At 36.8% G+C, this 17133-nt stretch overlaps 3 protein-coding genes across 3 annotated transcripts in view; all 3 read right to left on the bottom strand.

Moving 5' to 3' along the window:
• Positions 1-55, bottom strand: part of LOC113304062 — a 1006-nt gene extending 951 nt beyond the window's left edge. Inside the window, exon 1 of the mRNA XM_026553161.1 lies at positions 16-55. The gene's annotated coding sequence lies outside the window, so the exon portion shown is untranslated. The remainder of the gene's footprint in view (positions 1-15) is intronic.
• A 2564-nt stretch (positions 56-2619) lies between these two features.
• Positions 2620-3299, bottom strand: LOC113304172. Its single transcript, XM_026553229.1, has 3 exons — positions 3181-3299; positions 2959-3090; positions 2620-2870 (listed from the first exon to the last, which is right to left on the bottom strand). Exons 1-3 carry the CDS (start codon positions 3247-3249, stop codon positions 2628-2630), a joined length of 444 nt encoding a protein of 147 aa, XP_026409014.1. The 5' UTR covers positions 3250-3299; the 3' UTR covers positions 2620-2627.
• Positions 3300-3690: 391 nt separating this feature from the next.
• On the bottom strand, positions 3691-4926 carry LOC113305429 (putative FBD-associated F-box protein At5g22720). Its single transcript, XM_026554466.1, has 2 exons — positions 3853-4926; positions 3691-3699 (listed from the first exon to the last, which is right to left on the bottom strand). The coding sequence occupies exons 1-2, from the start codon at positions 4924-4926 to the stop codon at positions 3691-3693; spliced, it is 1083 nt and encodes a 360-aa protein (XP_026410251.1).
• Between the last annotated feature and the right edge of the window lie 12207 nt (positions 4927-17133).

The following is a 17133-nucleotide window of genomic DNA, read 5'->3' as shown; positions in this document are numbered from 1 at the left end:
AAAAAAAAAACTAACCTGACAAAGTTCCAGTTTGAGGGATTCGATTATAGGCGAGATCTTGACTAAGGAGGCTATGGCGTGCACAGAGTCTGTTGAGAGACTTATCTTTCGCAGCTTCAGACGTTGCAGACTAGCAAACTGAAAAGGTTGCTTTTGTAATAGTTCCCCAACTCTTCTAACATCCTTCATTAGCACATATAACAGCGTATAAGTTTACCAAAAATGACAAGCTAGAAATGTTCAGGGTTTGAACTATCATATATTGTGCAGTAGAGTCATTCATTTAAACATCCATCTACTCCAGTTCTTAGCAACAAAGTAATGAAAGTATTCCATAGCCATAGGCATTTGAACTATCATATATCTAAAAAAAGAAGAAAAAAAAGGAGAAAGAGGTTATACCTTGAGTGGTCGAAATGACATTGTCAGATCTTTCACATTTTGAAGTGATTTTAGAGATTTTAAAGTATCTGGAGCATGTATCATCGGAAACTCGGCATTCAGCTTTCGTGGTTTCAATTGTACGCCAACATCAGCTGTGACCAGAGAAGAAACATCTTCAAGCAACAAACAGTGTAGATTTGATAAAACCAAATACACGAGATTTGGGGAATATAACCTCAATGTATTATGAACTGATTCACGATAATCGATGTGTACTTCAAAGTGCTTCAATGAAAGTGAAGAGATAGTGATGTTTAAAGGTTCAGTACTATTAACCACACCTAAATTCAAGTGTTTTAGTGTAGGAGAAGATATATTGATGTTCAAAGGTGCAAAGCTACTAATGCCACTCAAATCCAGGTGCTCCAAAACATGACAATTGGTACATAACCTGGTTAACTCATCATGGTCAAACGAAGGCTTATGAAGTTTGAGATATTTGAGGCGAGGTAATGATATAGAATTCGGCAGAATAATCTTACATTTTGATAAATCAAGTTCCAACTTTGTTAATGACTTACAAGTAGAGAGACAACATGAAACGTGAAATTCGCCTTCTTCATCAGATAAGTACCCATTAAACTCAACATCTATATCTTCAACATTAGATCTAGCAACCATAATTATCCATCTACGAAGACGATCCATAAAATTACATCTGTATGATCCATACCCACAAGAAGATGAAATCGTGTGATATCAAAACATCTGTTGTCACGAAGACTTAATACGGACTCGACAAAATCAAGAAAGTATTCATAACCACCTTCACTTAGATCTGAATGATCGAAAATCAAAAAGGGAAGAGAAATCCAAATATTTCTCCATCTCTTTGACAAAATACAGCTCTGGACAGCTTGTTTCACGTCAACGAAAGAAAGGATGTGATGAATCAAGAAATCTGGTAACTTGCTGATATTGTATTCATCATTCGTAGCATTAGAATACTGTGAATTTATTGCCTCCATGGTTTTCTTTTTCTTTGGTTACCTTGGCGTGCAATAAAAAGAGTCTTTTGATATATGACCTTAGTACAAATCACACACATAAAAAAAAAAAACTCAAAAGCAGTATGGGGTTTATATAATAGATAAAACCTTAGCAACACGGATTTACTGAAACCTTTCCATATTAGAGTCGTGTAACGACCGACAATGTGGTCAGCTCAATTGTGAGTAGTTTAGGTTGGTGTTGTAACTAGATAGTTTGTTACCTTTCTTTCAGCTATATAAATCTTCATTTAAGTTGGTCTTCCTTTTCTTTTGCTCAATCGTTGTATCTTTATCTTTGTAGCTGCTTGTACGATGCTATAAAATATGAATGAAACAATCAACCTTTACACAGTTGTACATGTCAATATAACTATGAGACTTTTGTAGATAATATGCTCTTCCTAAAATCAAATAATAGACCACAGATCCTTCTCAACTAACAAAAGAATGCCAGATCAAAAAGACTTAAACTGTTAAAATCATCTAACTGAACCACCCCACTCCATCTACACAGTTTTCCCTTTCAGATCATGCTAAGAATACTTTCTTTTTGAGACCAGCTTTTTCAAGTGAAGAGAAAACACCTTAACACGTTCATTTCTTTTTGCTAATAGTGAGGAAATTTAGTTTTATAAAATTGGCAGGGGCTGTCAGGAACAATTATGATGTACACTCTTTAATGGGGAAATCTTAGGGGAGCATCCTTCCAAAGTGCAATGGAAGTCACTAAATTAGGCCATGATCCTTGCAGCAAAAGAAATAAGTAACCGAAAGTTATTTTAATGATTTAGTAGGGGTTTGCCAGGCCATTGCAATAGCAAAGCAACACCTCAGAGCCCCAATATAAAGCATTTTATTTTATTTTTTACACGAGTTTTAATATATGCTAAGGGGAAAAAAGTTGTGCATACACACTATGAACTTACATTTGGCACCTAAATTACGACAGACAAACTTCTACTGTATATGGATTTATCCAGTAAAACAATTCCGCAATAAGAAAACCTTTAATAGCTGCGCACAAGTTTGCGAACTCCAAATCATAAATAAAATTGACATAGAAAATTCTAAACAAATTAAAGGGTATAGCTATGCTCATAAAGGTCTAGGGTTCCAATTATGTCAATTGTTTTTGCCAAGATAGCTTCTGAGAGCAAGCGGATTTTGTTGTTTTCATGTCAGTTGCTAGGATTAGAGATAGAAATAGATTCTCAAAGACGCACAGGCGCTTTGGAAATTTTCTACCTCCTCATAGAACTTCTTAATTTTGGATCTACAATGGCTATTCAAGACCATTTTCTTCAAGACCATGGCGCTCTTTATCAAGATTTCTATAAACTTCAGTTCAATATCACTTCCTTCTAGACCACTAATCTCGACATACTTCAGTTGTTTCATGGTGTTGGCTAACAGCTCCTGCGAATCAACAGATGTCTGCACATTCGAAACAAAAAAATAGCAGTTAAGTACACCACAACTCTATAATTAATCTCCACCACTTAAAAGATTTACGACTACCTACCTCATCAGTATGCAGAACTGAATCCATCTCCTGTTCCGGCTCAGAACCCAAGTCTGATCCCTCATCAGATTCGGATTCGTCATCAGAACTATCATCAGAATTTTCATCAGAACTGTCACTGGTTTCCGCGACCTAGATAAAGTTAAGAAATTAGTGAATAAAGTTAAGAAACTAAAAACAAAAATAAAACTAAGAAAAAAAGAAGAAGAAAAGGAAACTAACCCGACAAAGTTCCAATGTGAGGGTTTCAATAATAGGAGATATTTTGACTAAGGAGGCTACCACATGCATAGTCTGTTGAGAGACTCATCTTTTGTAGTTTCAGATGTTGCAGATTAGAGAACTGAAAAGGTTGCTTCTGTAATAGTTTATGAACTCTTTTAACATCCTTCATTAGCACATACCAAGATTGCTTTCAATTAGATAACGTTAATTGTAAAGTGTATGCTAAAGAATATAAATAGAAATTCAACACACATCCAGGAAAGGTAAAAAAATGTAGGTGTTCTTGTTACACGAGATGTATTACATCAGACATGCTAAAGAGCATAACTACCAGCACAACGCTCACACAGAGGCAAGGTACATGCTAATGATTAATTCTCAGACCTCAAGTACGAGAATCGGCCCCCTAATTTCAAGATATTAATTACATCTCAAACAACAATTATAGGTTCACCAAAAATGATACAAACAGGTCTGTCCAGTTCATAGTACCCAATTAATTACGGGCTAGGAAGCCTAAATAATTTCAAAACATGATCATAGTTTACATAGCTAAATTAGTGATATTCTTATTGTCGATACGATATATAACTGATCAAATAATAATCTTCTAATTTTCACCTAAATCAACATTTAATGATAAAAAAATAAGGAGAATCGAACGAGTACCTTGAGTGGTTGAAATGATATTGTTAGTTTTCTCACATTATGAAGTGATTTTAGAGATTCTAAGGTATCCGCCGCAGCATGCACTGTAGGAAACTCGTCATTTAGGAGCTTTCGCGGTTTTACTTGTACACCAACATCAGCTGTGACCAGAGAAGAGACATCTTCGAGCAACATGGAGTCTAAATTTGATAAAACCAAATCCACGAGATTTGGTGCATATAACCTCAATGTATTACGAATTGATTTTTCAATATGTAATTTAAAGTGCTCAAGTGTAACAGAAGATATAGTGATGTTTACAGGTGCAGCAGTAATAATGCCACTTATAACCAAGTGTTCAAGTGTAAGAGAAGATATACTGATGTTTAACGGTGCAGTAGTACTAATGCCACTTATATCAAAGTGTTTTAGGGCAGGAGAAGATATAGTGATGTTTAAAGGTGTAGTACTACGAACGCTAATTAAATCCAAGTGTTCCAGAACAGGACAACTTGAACATAACTTGGTTAACTCATCATGGTTAAACGCAGTGCTTTTGAGCTTGAGATATTTGAGACGAGGTAATGATATTGAATTCGGCGGAATAATCTTACAGGACGTCGACAAATCTAGTTCCAAGTTTGTCAGTGACTTACAAGTAAAGACAGAATCTGGAACTCGAAATTCGTCATTATGCTTGTCACCGTTAAACTGGACGTATATATCTTCAACATTAGATCTAGCAACAACAATTATCCATCTATGCAGACATTTGATAAAATTACAATCATATTTTCCACGTCTACCAAGAAGATGAAACCGTCGAATGTCAAAACATCTGTTGTCACGGAAACTTAATACGTATTCGACAAAATCAAGGAAACTTTGATAACGACCTTCACCTAGAACTGAACGATCGAAAGTCAAAAAGGGAAGAGAAGTCCAAATATTTCTCCATCTCTTTGACAACATACAGGTTTGGACAGCATATGTTATGTTAACGAAAGAAAGGATGTGATGAATTAAGAAATCCGGTAACCTGCTGATGTGGTCTTCATCCTTGGTATCATAACACGGTTTCTTTATTGCTTCCATGGTTTTCTATTCTTTCGTTACCTCGCCGTGCAAAAAAGTTGAGAGTTTTCTCATCTCTAACCCTAATTTATCACATACAGGGTATCTATAGGATTCTTTTACCGACGTGGATCTACTGACCGTACCCCTACCTCAGTTAAGGGCTGACGATTGCGAGACCCGTGATTCTGACGGAACGGGCTATTTTACATGGTTAAAACTTTGTTATTTTGTTATGGCGTTTATGATCCGAGCGGTTCCGAGTAATTTGGAAATCCACGCGTTAATGCAGAAATTTGTGACCAAAGTGTTGACATGCTGGTGCAAATCTCTGAGAAGCCAATACCATCCATGATGCGGTTATTATTTTATTTTTGTCCTTCTTTTTGGCTTTCAAAGAAAATTAGAAGTCATAAAAAAACCTGGTGAGATTGGGGTATGCCCAGATTAATTGGAGTATACGTAATGAGACAAAACTCAAGACATTTTGAAGTAAAAGAAGCCATCCCTTAACCTTGTATTTTTTCTAAATGGCTAATATACTCTTGTTTAAGTAGCACTAAAAATTATGATTAGGTTATTAATTGAGTTTAGATTAAAATTTTAAAATTATGAATTCAGTAGATTAAAACTTTAACCCGTCTTATAAGTTCAATTTCGATCAAAAAATTTGGTTTTGAAAATGTGAAAGGTCGGCAAGGTCAACGTTTGAATAAGGTGTCAGCTATGTTTCGTCGGCATGGTATACGTTTTAATAGGATGCCGACCAGATACAGCCGGCATGGTCCTTGGATGAATAACACGCCGACCGTTTTTAGGTCGGAAGGGTCTTTGAATGAAGAATATTTCGACTATCTTGGGCCAGCAATCTTACGGTTGGCATGTAAATATTTCCTACCATACCGGCTACCATATAGTCGGCATGCACATAATTTAAAACACTGCCGGCTGACCTGTAGTCGGCATGCTAAGGATTTGTAACCTTGCCGGCATGTACTTATATCAAACAGAAAACAGAATATGGGAAGATGTAATTCACTTTATTCAAGCAATTTTGGTTACTACATTGATTGAAACATAAAACCCAACTCCTTGTTGAGAGAAAAGCGAATGCACTTAGCATGTGCATCAAGCCTTTGAACCCTAGGCGACCCTAGTGGACGATTTATAGTCTCGTGAGGGTTTACACAGAGGTCTACCCACAACCTATACAAAAACTTCTAAAGCCATCAATCTTCCTCCGACGAAGACGATACAACATCCAAGTAGTCCGGGTTATCCTCCGGGATTCTATCTGCCAAGAAGTGATAGATTGCATCAAAGGAGAATGCTTCCCCCTTTACTTCCAAGTAGCACGCTTTCACGACTTCGTGCTACAAAAACACAAAAACAAGCTTACGTTTGTTAGTGGTGTTTCGTTGGAAGATAACACAATATGGGGTAGTAAAAAAAACCACAAAATTACTTACAAATTGTGCAATGGACAAGGTGAAGGGGCGAGTGTTAAAAATCCGAGGTTGGAGAGCTAAAAGCAAGTATCGCATTTTCGATGACTAGGTGCCTATCATGGAGTTGTTGAACACTTCTTGCATTAGGAGTCCCAAATTTTTGGCTAAATTTTTATTGTACTTTAGCCCAAAAGGTTGTTGAATCCCCCCTTTCGGAGGATTGACGTCTAAGTCGATTTTCCGCATACCATGCTTTCGTGATTGCCAAATCTTCATTTGAATCAAATGAAGCCATTGTTGTGTGTAGAGAGCTATTGGGTGAGTTAGATGGAGTGTATAATGATATGAGCCTTGGAGAGTATATGCAAATAGTTGTGTGTTTTCTTGTAGAGATAAGTAGTGTATTTATAAGATGGTTCCCAAATTTGGCCGTCATAGTGCCTAAGTACAAGTCAATCAATGCAATTGTACTTGCAAAAAAATTTAATTTTAAATTCGCCGGCGCTGTTTTGTTTCCACAATATGCCGACTAAGTTTGACCGGCAAGGTCTAAATTTGTTACCATCCCGACCTTATGACTTTTAGGCATCAGGAGTTGGTTTTCTTCTGAATAACCGCGGGACATGTATTTGGTTATTAGAGTGCTGGATATGGTACGACCGACAAAGTATGAAATTTATTACCATGCCGACCTTATGAGTTTTAGGAATCAAAAGTTCATGAAATTTTCTATTTAACCGTCGGAATGGATTTGATCACTAGAGTGCCGGATTTTATGTGGTCGGCGAGGAACATAATTTTAACCATGCCGACTTTATGATGATTTTAACATCAGGAGAAGGTATTTTTTGCAACACATAGCCGGCATGGTCGATAATATAATACCCTGTCGGCTTGTTAACAACCGGCTAGGTTTTGATCTTATTACTCTGCCGAGCTTGGTATGCAAATAATTTCTGGTGTCAGGGACGGTAGTCTGACAGTTTAAAATCTTGCCGGCTCTGAAGTGGTCGGCACTTTAACTTAAAAAAAAGGATGCCGGCATAAGTATTGAAACTTTACATAGCTAAACAAACCATTCATTCAACAACTAGAAATCCAACACTTATTGTCCAAAATACGAAAAAATTTATCCAACCGTTAACCTTAACATTTGTCCAACACAACATAAAGAAATAAACTAGAGACTACATTCATTCACCACCACGACCACGACCCCGACCCTGTTTAGGAACACCTCCACTACTACTACCTTCAAAACCATGACCACTATTAGCCCTCTTTTTGTCAGCATTCATCTTGGCTTGTGCTTCCCTCATGGATTTTTCTTCCCTCTTTACTTTAGCATCAACTTGCTTGAATAATTCATGGGCCTCCTCATTGTCAATACTGCAAGCATAGTATTATGGATTGTACATGCCCATGAGTCTTTGTATCCAAAAAAAAACATCACCACCATCTCTTGGGGTCCCCCTTGGAGCCTCACCATTTTTCAGTGTATTCATCAAGTGAAGGGGAGGCATGTGGGAATCAGCTGGTTTAGTGATGTTCCTCTTCGGTCTTCCGGTTTCAGTAGAAGTTGAAGCTTGGGTTTGTTGAACAATAGCTTGAGTTTGTTCTCCATCTCCTTCTTCTTCTTCTTCTTGTTCCAATGCCTCTTCAGCAATTTCTTCTTCGATATCCTTACCTTTATCTCCATTACCATCATCATCACCTCCTCCAACATTAGGCATGTCCTGATCACCATCATCATTGTTATCTTCTCTAGCAGCCGGAGTTCTTTCATCAACATCATCATCATCACCTCTTCTACCATATGGAATTGATTGGTCTTCATCTGGAGTCTCGTCGGAATCACTGGGTTCTGATGGTGGTTCAGAATCATTTGGTACACGTATTTTGAGCGTTCCAGACACAACGTACGCCCCTCGATGTGTTGAAGTTAAGAGTTTGTCACCAACACGAGGAGGTTTTGAAGGAGGACTAAGAGCTTTCAGAGATTTCTTCTTCTTTGCCTTTTACAACCTGAACAAGAACAATTAAAAAAAAAATCATAAGTCGGCAGGGTCGACAAATTTAACATTTCCGGTTATACAACAGTCGGAAGGGTCGTCTAAAAAATGCATGTCGGCTAAACTGTAACCGGCCGCGTATTATTCAAATAACTGGCATGGTATTATTCAAATAACCCGCCGGCTTATAACAAATATAAACACAGTACATACAAGTATTTTTCACCAAACCAGTAGGCAAGGTCCATTACCAACACCCTGCCGGCCAACATACATCCGGCAGGGTGATATTAAAATACCATTCCGACTTTCGTAATTAAAGGCATCAGGAGAACAAAAAAAATTTCAACTATAGCCGGCAGGGTAAAAAACTATAACACAACGACGGAAAAAAAACAACTAACGCCGGCACGCTCCTAGGTTGAATAACTTGCCGACCCTTTAAGTACCAGTTACAGGTATTCAACAACCGGTAAGATCTTCAACCTAGGAGCCTGCCGGCCAAACCCTAAATATGAACAGTCGGCAAGGTCGATAACATAATACCCTGCCGGCGTCGTAACTGCCAATTCACAATTTCGATTTTTCTGACCTACTTTGACATGAAAACATGAAATTGAAGTACTAGAGTGAGTTTAAATATGCCCTTACTTTCTTAATCGCACCATTTCTCGTGTTTCAGCGGCTAAGAATTCTTCTTCTTCAACCGTTTTTGTCTTCTCTTTTTGTTGAACTAATTTTGCAAATTTGGAGTTGTATTCATTGCGCTTTCTATTTGTTTGTTTCATCTTACTATCCTAGGTCTCGGCGTATCCATTTGTGAAGATTAATCGACATTTTTGAATTGACAATTACGAAGATTTAATCGTCGAGTTTTGATGGTGGTGGTGGGGGAGGTCGGTATGGTGTTGGAGGAGGAGAAGAAGAAGAGAAGAAGAAGAAGATGAAATAAAGAGAACGAAAACTGATTTAGGGTAATTAGGATTATAAAGGGTAAGGGCAGTTTTGTAACTTTACCCATTAGGTCTCCCCCTTTGCCCTTAAAAAAGAGTTCACTTAAAATTGGGTATACCCCAATTAATCTGGGTATACCCCAATCAAGCCAGGATAAAAAATACCAAAAATACTTAACATGTGATAATCCGGAAATGATAAACTTACCGATTTGCAGTCCCGATAACAAATCCCGACTAAAACAAACTGTGGCGGGGACCAAACCCACCCATTGTTTTCTCCCGCTGGCCCTAGGGGGTTATCTGTGTAGAGACGATTCTCTGGATGTAATCTCGGTTCGTCTATCATCCCCCGTGATAATATGGGCTCTCACTGGTGGCGGTCGGTTGATAGTAGAGCTGAGCATATGAGCTTTGAAGTGATTTAAAATGATTTAGTAGTTAATCATATTACCGATCGCCCTTTTCTTAGTTATTTATACAATATAATTGCTTTTTCTTTTGTTATGTATCACTACACGAAATCAGGAAATTTGTAACGCCCGATATTGTAACGAATATTTTTTAAGTAACATCGTATTGATGTTGGTAACTTTGTAACATTGGATAATTGTTGCAATAATTGATAGATGTTACAGAGCTCTGGAGTGTTGTGGGTAATTACCTTTCTATCCTCAACTTAAATTTTCAAGTTACATTGTTACCATCCTTTACTACTATTATCACCTCTACTATTACTATTATCTCCCAGTTTTTTCTCACATTCAAGGGCTACCCAGACTACGAATGATTCTGGCTTTTTTCTCCAACATATTTCCCCATTATAACTCTTCATTTTAATTACCGAAAATACGAATTAAAATCTTCTGAAATTAGTTTTTCATTTAATATGTCTGAAAATTAGAATAACAATCAGTTGGGAAGGTAGATAAACAACTTAACGCGTTGATAGAAAAACGGTTGAGCCATTACTGTATCTTATCTTTCACCTCCATTTATTTCACATTTCACCGACTTCTTGGTTTATCCCTGCATCCGCCATGGATTTCAGTTTAATATTCAGTATCAGGAAACTTCATAAACAAAATTGAGTCAACCGATTCTTCTGTGACTCGTCGATTTCAACAAAGATTTAAGCTTAATCGAGTTATCACAGAAGGATTGAGTTTGATTAAGATTACTGAATCTATCGATTCTCCTGAGTTATCTTCTGCTAATTAAGGTAATTCTTTTATTATTTTCTTAATTGACAGATTTTCAACATCTGGGGCTTATTAGTTTTATAAATTGAGGATTACAGATGTTGTTGTGTATTGTACTCTGTTGTAGTATGTTGAATGACATTTTTATGTTTAGTAGATAAACTTAAGTTACAAAGACATAGTATTTTACTTGTATGTTGATTGACATTTTTAGGTTTGGTTGATAAACTTCCGTTACCAAGACATAGTATTTTACTTGTTTGTAGGATGTCAAATTTTGTGGATAAATCTTGGATGCGTATAACAGAAAATCACATAATACAGAAAAGGGGTTAGAAAATTCATTGATTTTGCAATGGAAAATGGTACTTGTGAAAAAACGTGTGTTTTCCCGTGTAGAAAGTGTAAAAATGGACATCGACATGGATTCTCGGTGATTAGGACCCATCTGTATGAGAATGGTGGTTAAGGGGAGAGCGTAGTCGAAGAAACGCCTGATAAGCAATCAGATTGTTTGAATTTAAATGATTTTATTGACTCTTCATTTGGTATTCATCATGACCATTATGGAACAAAAATTGGAGAATCACCCTTAGAAGATCCAGATGTCGAGAGCATTATAATAGGTACAAGTCGTTAGCGGCAGAGAAGTTGTACCCTTCATGTGAAGACAATCTCACAATCCTCTGTGCTATGGTAGAATTGCATAATGTGACGAAAACTTATAAAATTTCGGGTAACTGGGTCAACAATTTGTTGGATTTGTTAAGAGATTGGATTCCGAAACCTAACAAGTTTCCGAAAAACTATGATATTATGAGGTCAATGCTTAAGGATCAGGGATGTAAGCGAAGGTTTTTCATGCTTGTGAGAATCAGTGTATTCTGTATTACGAGGAGAATGAGAATTTAATAGAGTGTCCGGTATGCAAAACTCTGAGGATTAAGTTGAAAGCTACCAAAGATGGTCATGTGATGACAAATGAACCTTGCAAAGTGCTGAGATACTTTACTGTAGATGAAAAACTAAAGAAAATGTATTCTCTACCTTGGATATCAGACGCAATGATCTGGCACGATCGAGCGCAAGTTTCATCTGAATATATGCGTCATCCAACCGATTCATCTCAGTAGGAAAAAATGAAAATGAAGTTTTTGTTATTTTCCGCGGAAGGAAAAAATGTTTGGCTTGGAATAACAACAGATGGGTTTAATCCTCATGGTGTACATACTTTGAGTTAAGTTGTTGGCTTGTGATCCTTGTGTTTTATAATCTTCATATGTGTATGAAGTCTGAATTCCAAATGATGACTCTGCTGATACCTAGGCGTAAGTCACCGGGTCAAGACATTGATGTTTTTTTGCAGCCGCTGGACAACACGCTGAAAAAACTTTCGTATCCAGGGGTGCAAGATTTTGATTCTTGCAAAAGGTAGTATTTTACTCTGAAAGAAACACAGATGTTTGGGATTCATGACTTGCCTGCTCAAGGTGTTTTTAGTGGATGTGCCACTCATGAGTATTGTGCGCGTATGTTTGCTGCACCGATGAAACTCGAAGTACTCATCTAGGTTACGGGATCAAGATTGTGTACGCTGACTATCGTATATTCCTTAAGTCAAGTCACCCATTTAGGTATGGGACTCTTTTGGATAAGAGACACAGGAGCATAAAAGTGCACCGTTGATACTAACAGGAGCGCAGTCGCTTGAGAAGTTGACCGATCTTCATTACGAACCTGGTAAGTTAGTGGTCTGCAAGACATGTAAACGAAGGAGATATCAGTCTGATTAAGAGGAAGGTGATTCTGATCTTGTCACATGAGCTTTTTTCAAGAAGTGTATCCTTTGGGAACTTGAGTCGTATTGTGCCTTGACTATACGGCATTGTGTCGACGTGATGCACACGGAAAAGAACGTCATGGAACATATTATCTACACTATCTTTGATAAGGATAATAAGTGTTAGAGCATTTCTTGGTCGAACTCGCAAGCGTTGCTATCTCAAGCTTGTTTGTCAAATTTAGTTGTCAAAACTATATGTCTTGATTTCTAGTCTACTTATAGCTAAGTCTCGGACTAGGATAGTTAAATGTAGCTGAACTCCAGACTCCACGGTGATTATCTTACGAAGACGAAGAACTACTCGAGGAACCAGTGGAACTTCATCGGACTAAATGGTATGGAGACTTGAACTTATCTATCACTCAAAAGTCTATCTACTCTATCTCCTACTCTTGAGACAAAATTCTTATAAGTATGATAGTTTTCAATTATACACCTTTGCTATTTCGAGCCTAGTTTATCTCGCCTATCTATTTCTCGAAATATGTGTTGGTAAGCTTTTTCTTTAACCAATTTTATCTTTACCCGTGACAAAGTCACGATGACATTTCAATATCTTGAAAATCGCTTTGATGAAAAATAATTTGTGAATAACAACAATATAACATCCTCTAAGAATGTTTCAAATTTAGAATGTAGAGTTGAGATTATGTAATCATCTACGGATATAAGCATATATAGCGTGTTCGCACATTAGTGTATAAGTCCATGTACCAGAAACCCAGTGTGTGCATACGGAATTGGTGAAGGAGACAGGTTAAGTACGCGTACTCGCGGAAGTTCACATCCATGAATTTCTGCTGAGTTTGGAATTTACAAACTCTTAAACCAGTCACCTTAGGTACGCGTACCCGTACGCGTATTGGCGAAACTTTTCCACCCGAAAAATTCTGCTGAGCTTGGAAATAAAAATCAACTCAATCCGGTTGCTTAATACGCATACTTAAGCTAGTTATTATCTCAAATCAGTAGTTCATGAACTTAAAACAAAAAAATAATAAGGAATGCAATCTTTGCAAATCGTGGCTATATTGTTCATGAATTGATTCAAAGGAATCAAACCGATTTTGTTTCAATTGTTTCTATTCATAAAGACCAAAGCAATTGAACAACTCTTCAACTAGTTCTTTTGAACTAGTTGCGAAAAAGATGAATACAGTTAATACGAAAGTGCTCATATGGCTAACCATTGGTTAACTATTGTTGAACCAACTAAGTGTACACATTTAGGTATGGTTACTCAAACCTAAATGAAATACATTTCATTTGTGTATAACAAGCTAAGTTTCGATCTAACGGTTGAAATATATTAGCTTGTATCTAATCAGGTTTTAATCTAACGGTGAATATTGAATGCTTTGTTATTAAGCTGACATTGATTATAAACCCTGATTTGGAAACTATATCCTCCTGTGTGATACTAGTTGGTTTATCAAGAGTCAATTCTCCTTCAACCTTAGATTTCTTCTCGAGACCCTGTAAGTTAACGACTTAAAGACTTAATTGGGATTGTGAAGCCAGACCGAACTACTTATCTTGTAGTTTAGTGATCTGATCTTTCCATTTATATCGTAAGATTACAATTGTAAGATTGGCTTGAGATTATATCTCTGATAGGGAAAGATACAAGGAAATCACAAACATCTTCGTCTCATCGTTCGTGATTCCGCAATATCTTGTTTCGTTACCATAAGATTAAGATTATTGTGAGGTGATTGATAATTCTAGGCTGTTCTTCGGGAATATAATTCTGGGTTATCGATTGGTTCCTGTTCACCTTGATTTTATCAAAAGACGGAACAAAATCGTAGGTTTATCTGTGGGAGACAGATTTATCTATTATCGTAGACTTTTCTATGTTATACAAATTTGTTTATTCAAGTCTTCGACTTTGGGTCGTAGCAACTCTTGGTTGTGGGTGAGATCAGCTAAGGGAATCAAGTGCGTAGAATCCTGCTGGGATAAGAGACGTAAGGATCGCAACTATACCTTGGATCAGTGTGAGATTGATTGGGGCTCAACTACAGTCCATACTGAAGTTAGTTTCTAGTAGGCTAGTGTATGTAGCGGCTTAATAAACTTGGAAGATAAAACTCATAACCTGTGATATTTCAATTATATAACAAAGTATAATGCGGAATAGAAATAACACAGACACCAGAAGTTTATTCCTTCTGGAAATTGTGAAATCCAACCTTTGGTTGTTGATTGGAAATTTATTGATCCTTGGATATTGGTCTTTGGTATCATCCAAGTTTATTCCTCTTGTATTTAATAAAGACTCGCAGATTTCTATTTGCTTGAGTAAAGATTAATTCAAGAGATCGAGATATTAACTCCTCGATATATCTTTCATAAGATTGAGTCTAACTTTCTAGTTGATTCTCTTGAAAGTATATTATAGTTAGTCCATACATATTTCTAATCGAAATATTGGGTGAGGTTGTTAGACCCCCCAATTTTCAATTGGTAACAAAGCAGGCAGATACCTTTAAGACCTCAAAAGTCTGTGTTTGTAGCGATCTGACTCTATGGACATATGTGATATCTCCATAAACGTACCACCAGTCTTCGATGGCTCAAACTAATTATGGTGGAAAATTGCTATGCGAAGTCTTCTTCAATCGCTTTATTTTCAATCATGGGTTTATGTAGTTAATGGCTATTATGCTCCCGTTGTGGCAATAGGTAGTGCTACTGTTCCAAAGAATATTAGCGAATAAGATGCTGCTGAGATACTTGCTGCAAAGCAAAACTCCGACGGTTTGAATGTCATCATACATGCCATTACCTCTAATCTTTAGCACCATGTGTCTAATTACACACGGTCTAAAGTTGTTTGGGATATATTAGAAACCATATTTGAATGAAATACCACTGAAAAGGAAGCCATAATTCAAAACCTAAATTTCGATTGAGAAAACCTTTGTCTGGAAGATGAAGATTCATTTGATGAGTTTAATCACAAATTTTTTGAAATTGTTAACGCATCTTTTGCATTGGGTAAGACTATTCCTGAAAATGACATTGTGATGAAAATTCTTAGATCGTTGCCGTCTAGATACGATTCTAAGAAGCATGCCATCGTTGAGGGAAATAACCTTGATGTTCTCTCCAGAAATACATTGGTTGGGAAGCTAAAGATATTTGATCATGAGCATACATCCAAATCCAGCAAGGATGTTGCGTTCAAAGCACTAAAGGACACTAAATTACTTGATAAAAGTAAAACTGTTTATATCTATGAAGATGATCTTTCTGAGACTGATTTATCAGATGAAGATCTTGACAAGTCAGTCTCAATGATCATAAGACAGTTTAGAGATTTTCTTTTGAAGAGAAGTAAACGGTTCTCCAGAGATAAGACAAAAGCATCGGTAAAACCTCATAATCGTATTCCTCCTAAAAACATGGACACTAATGAAATTGATGACGAAGATATTCCTCAGTGATTTAAGTGTAAAGGCTTTGGTCATTTTGAAAATGAGTGTCCAAATCGCAGAAAATACACTGGGAACAAAGGTCTTGATGCAACGCTTGATGAAATGTCTGACAATTATGATTTTGATGAAGACAAAAAATCAAGTGTTTCTCTTCTATGTGAAAATATTAATTTTGATAACTGTAGCAATACATACATCAATCTTGATAATCTTTTATAAGAGAACCCAATCAAGATGGAAGATTCAATTGATCCTTTTATTGGAAACTCTATGTTTAATGTTTCAGGATCAATTATGTGCCTAGCAGCTTGCACATCTCAGGCGCCTGGACCATCTTATGCGTTGACATGCTCTTATTTTTCACTCAAGGTTCATGAACTTTCAAAGTGTTTCAAGTACAAACACAAGATAAGATATGTCAACAAGCTTCAACAAAGAGCAGATTGGCTAGCAAACAAGCTTAAACTCGCGCACAAAACCGCTGAGGTAAGTAAGATTTTATCTTCTTCAAAGAAGAGAGTTTACAAAGAGAAGTCTAAACCACTAGAGAAAATAGTATGGTCTAAACCAGTTGATATACATGGAACCATAAATTCCTATCAAAAAGGTTATGGTGGACAAATCGTTGTTCACCGCAGCACAACCTGATTTTGTTGTCCACATGCATCTTGTCTCATGAGCCTGATTAAAAAAGACAAGATCGTGCACACCTCAGGATTTAAGAAAAAATTGTGTTTTGTTTTTCTTAGTTGTTGCTTTTGAGTATGGAATTCTTTCATGCTGGAAGGGATTTTCCTGTTTAATAAAAAAAAAGGGTTATTCTCGAAAATTCCACTCATTATAGGGCTGTGAGCTGTGCGTACACAAACCTTTTAAAGGTTTCGAAACCATACATTCCTTTTTCCTTCTCTGATACTCTTTATATCTTAAGACTGCTTGTTGAGTTTTGATTGTGAATTCCTCTCACAAAACCGTGTGTATATGGATACTCCAAGCATCATGTCTTCTGATGGAAAAGATGTCAATATGATTGTTAAGCCATCAATCACTAAGTAAAAAGAGAGATCTCCATTGTCCCCAAATTTGAAAAGAAAAATAAGGAATGTGAGGAATCCAAGAGATGTTCCTTCAAACTCTCAGAAGTTTTCTGATGTTCTTGAAGAGTTGAAGTAGACAAGGAAAGAAATTCATCAAATAATGTCTTGTGTTTTAAGATCAATGGAAATTCAGAAGGCCCTGGTTCGACAACTTCAGCCAAGAAGGTTCATTGGTATCGACTCCTTCTTCCATGAACCATATGTTCCAATGGCTGTTGACGACAAGGAGT

The sequence above is a fragment of the Papaver somniferum genome, chromosome 8 (assembly GCF_003573695.1).
Source record: "Papaver somniferum cultivar HN1 chromosome 8, ASM357369v1, whole genome shotgun sequence".
Classification (NCBI taxonomy): Eukaryota; Viridiplantae; Streptophyta; class Magnoliopsida; order Ranunculales; family Papaveraceae; genus Papaver; species Papaver somniferum.
Note: the sequence above shows the minus strand (reverse complement) of the source record. Positions and strands in the feature narration are given on the sequence as shown.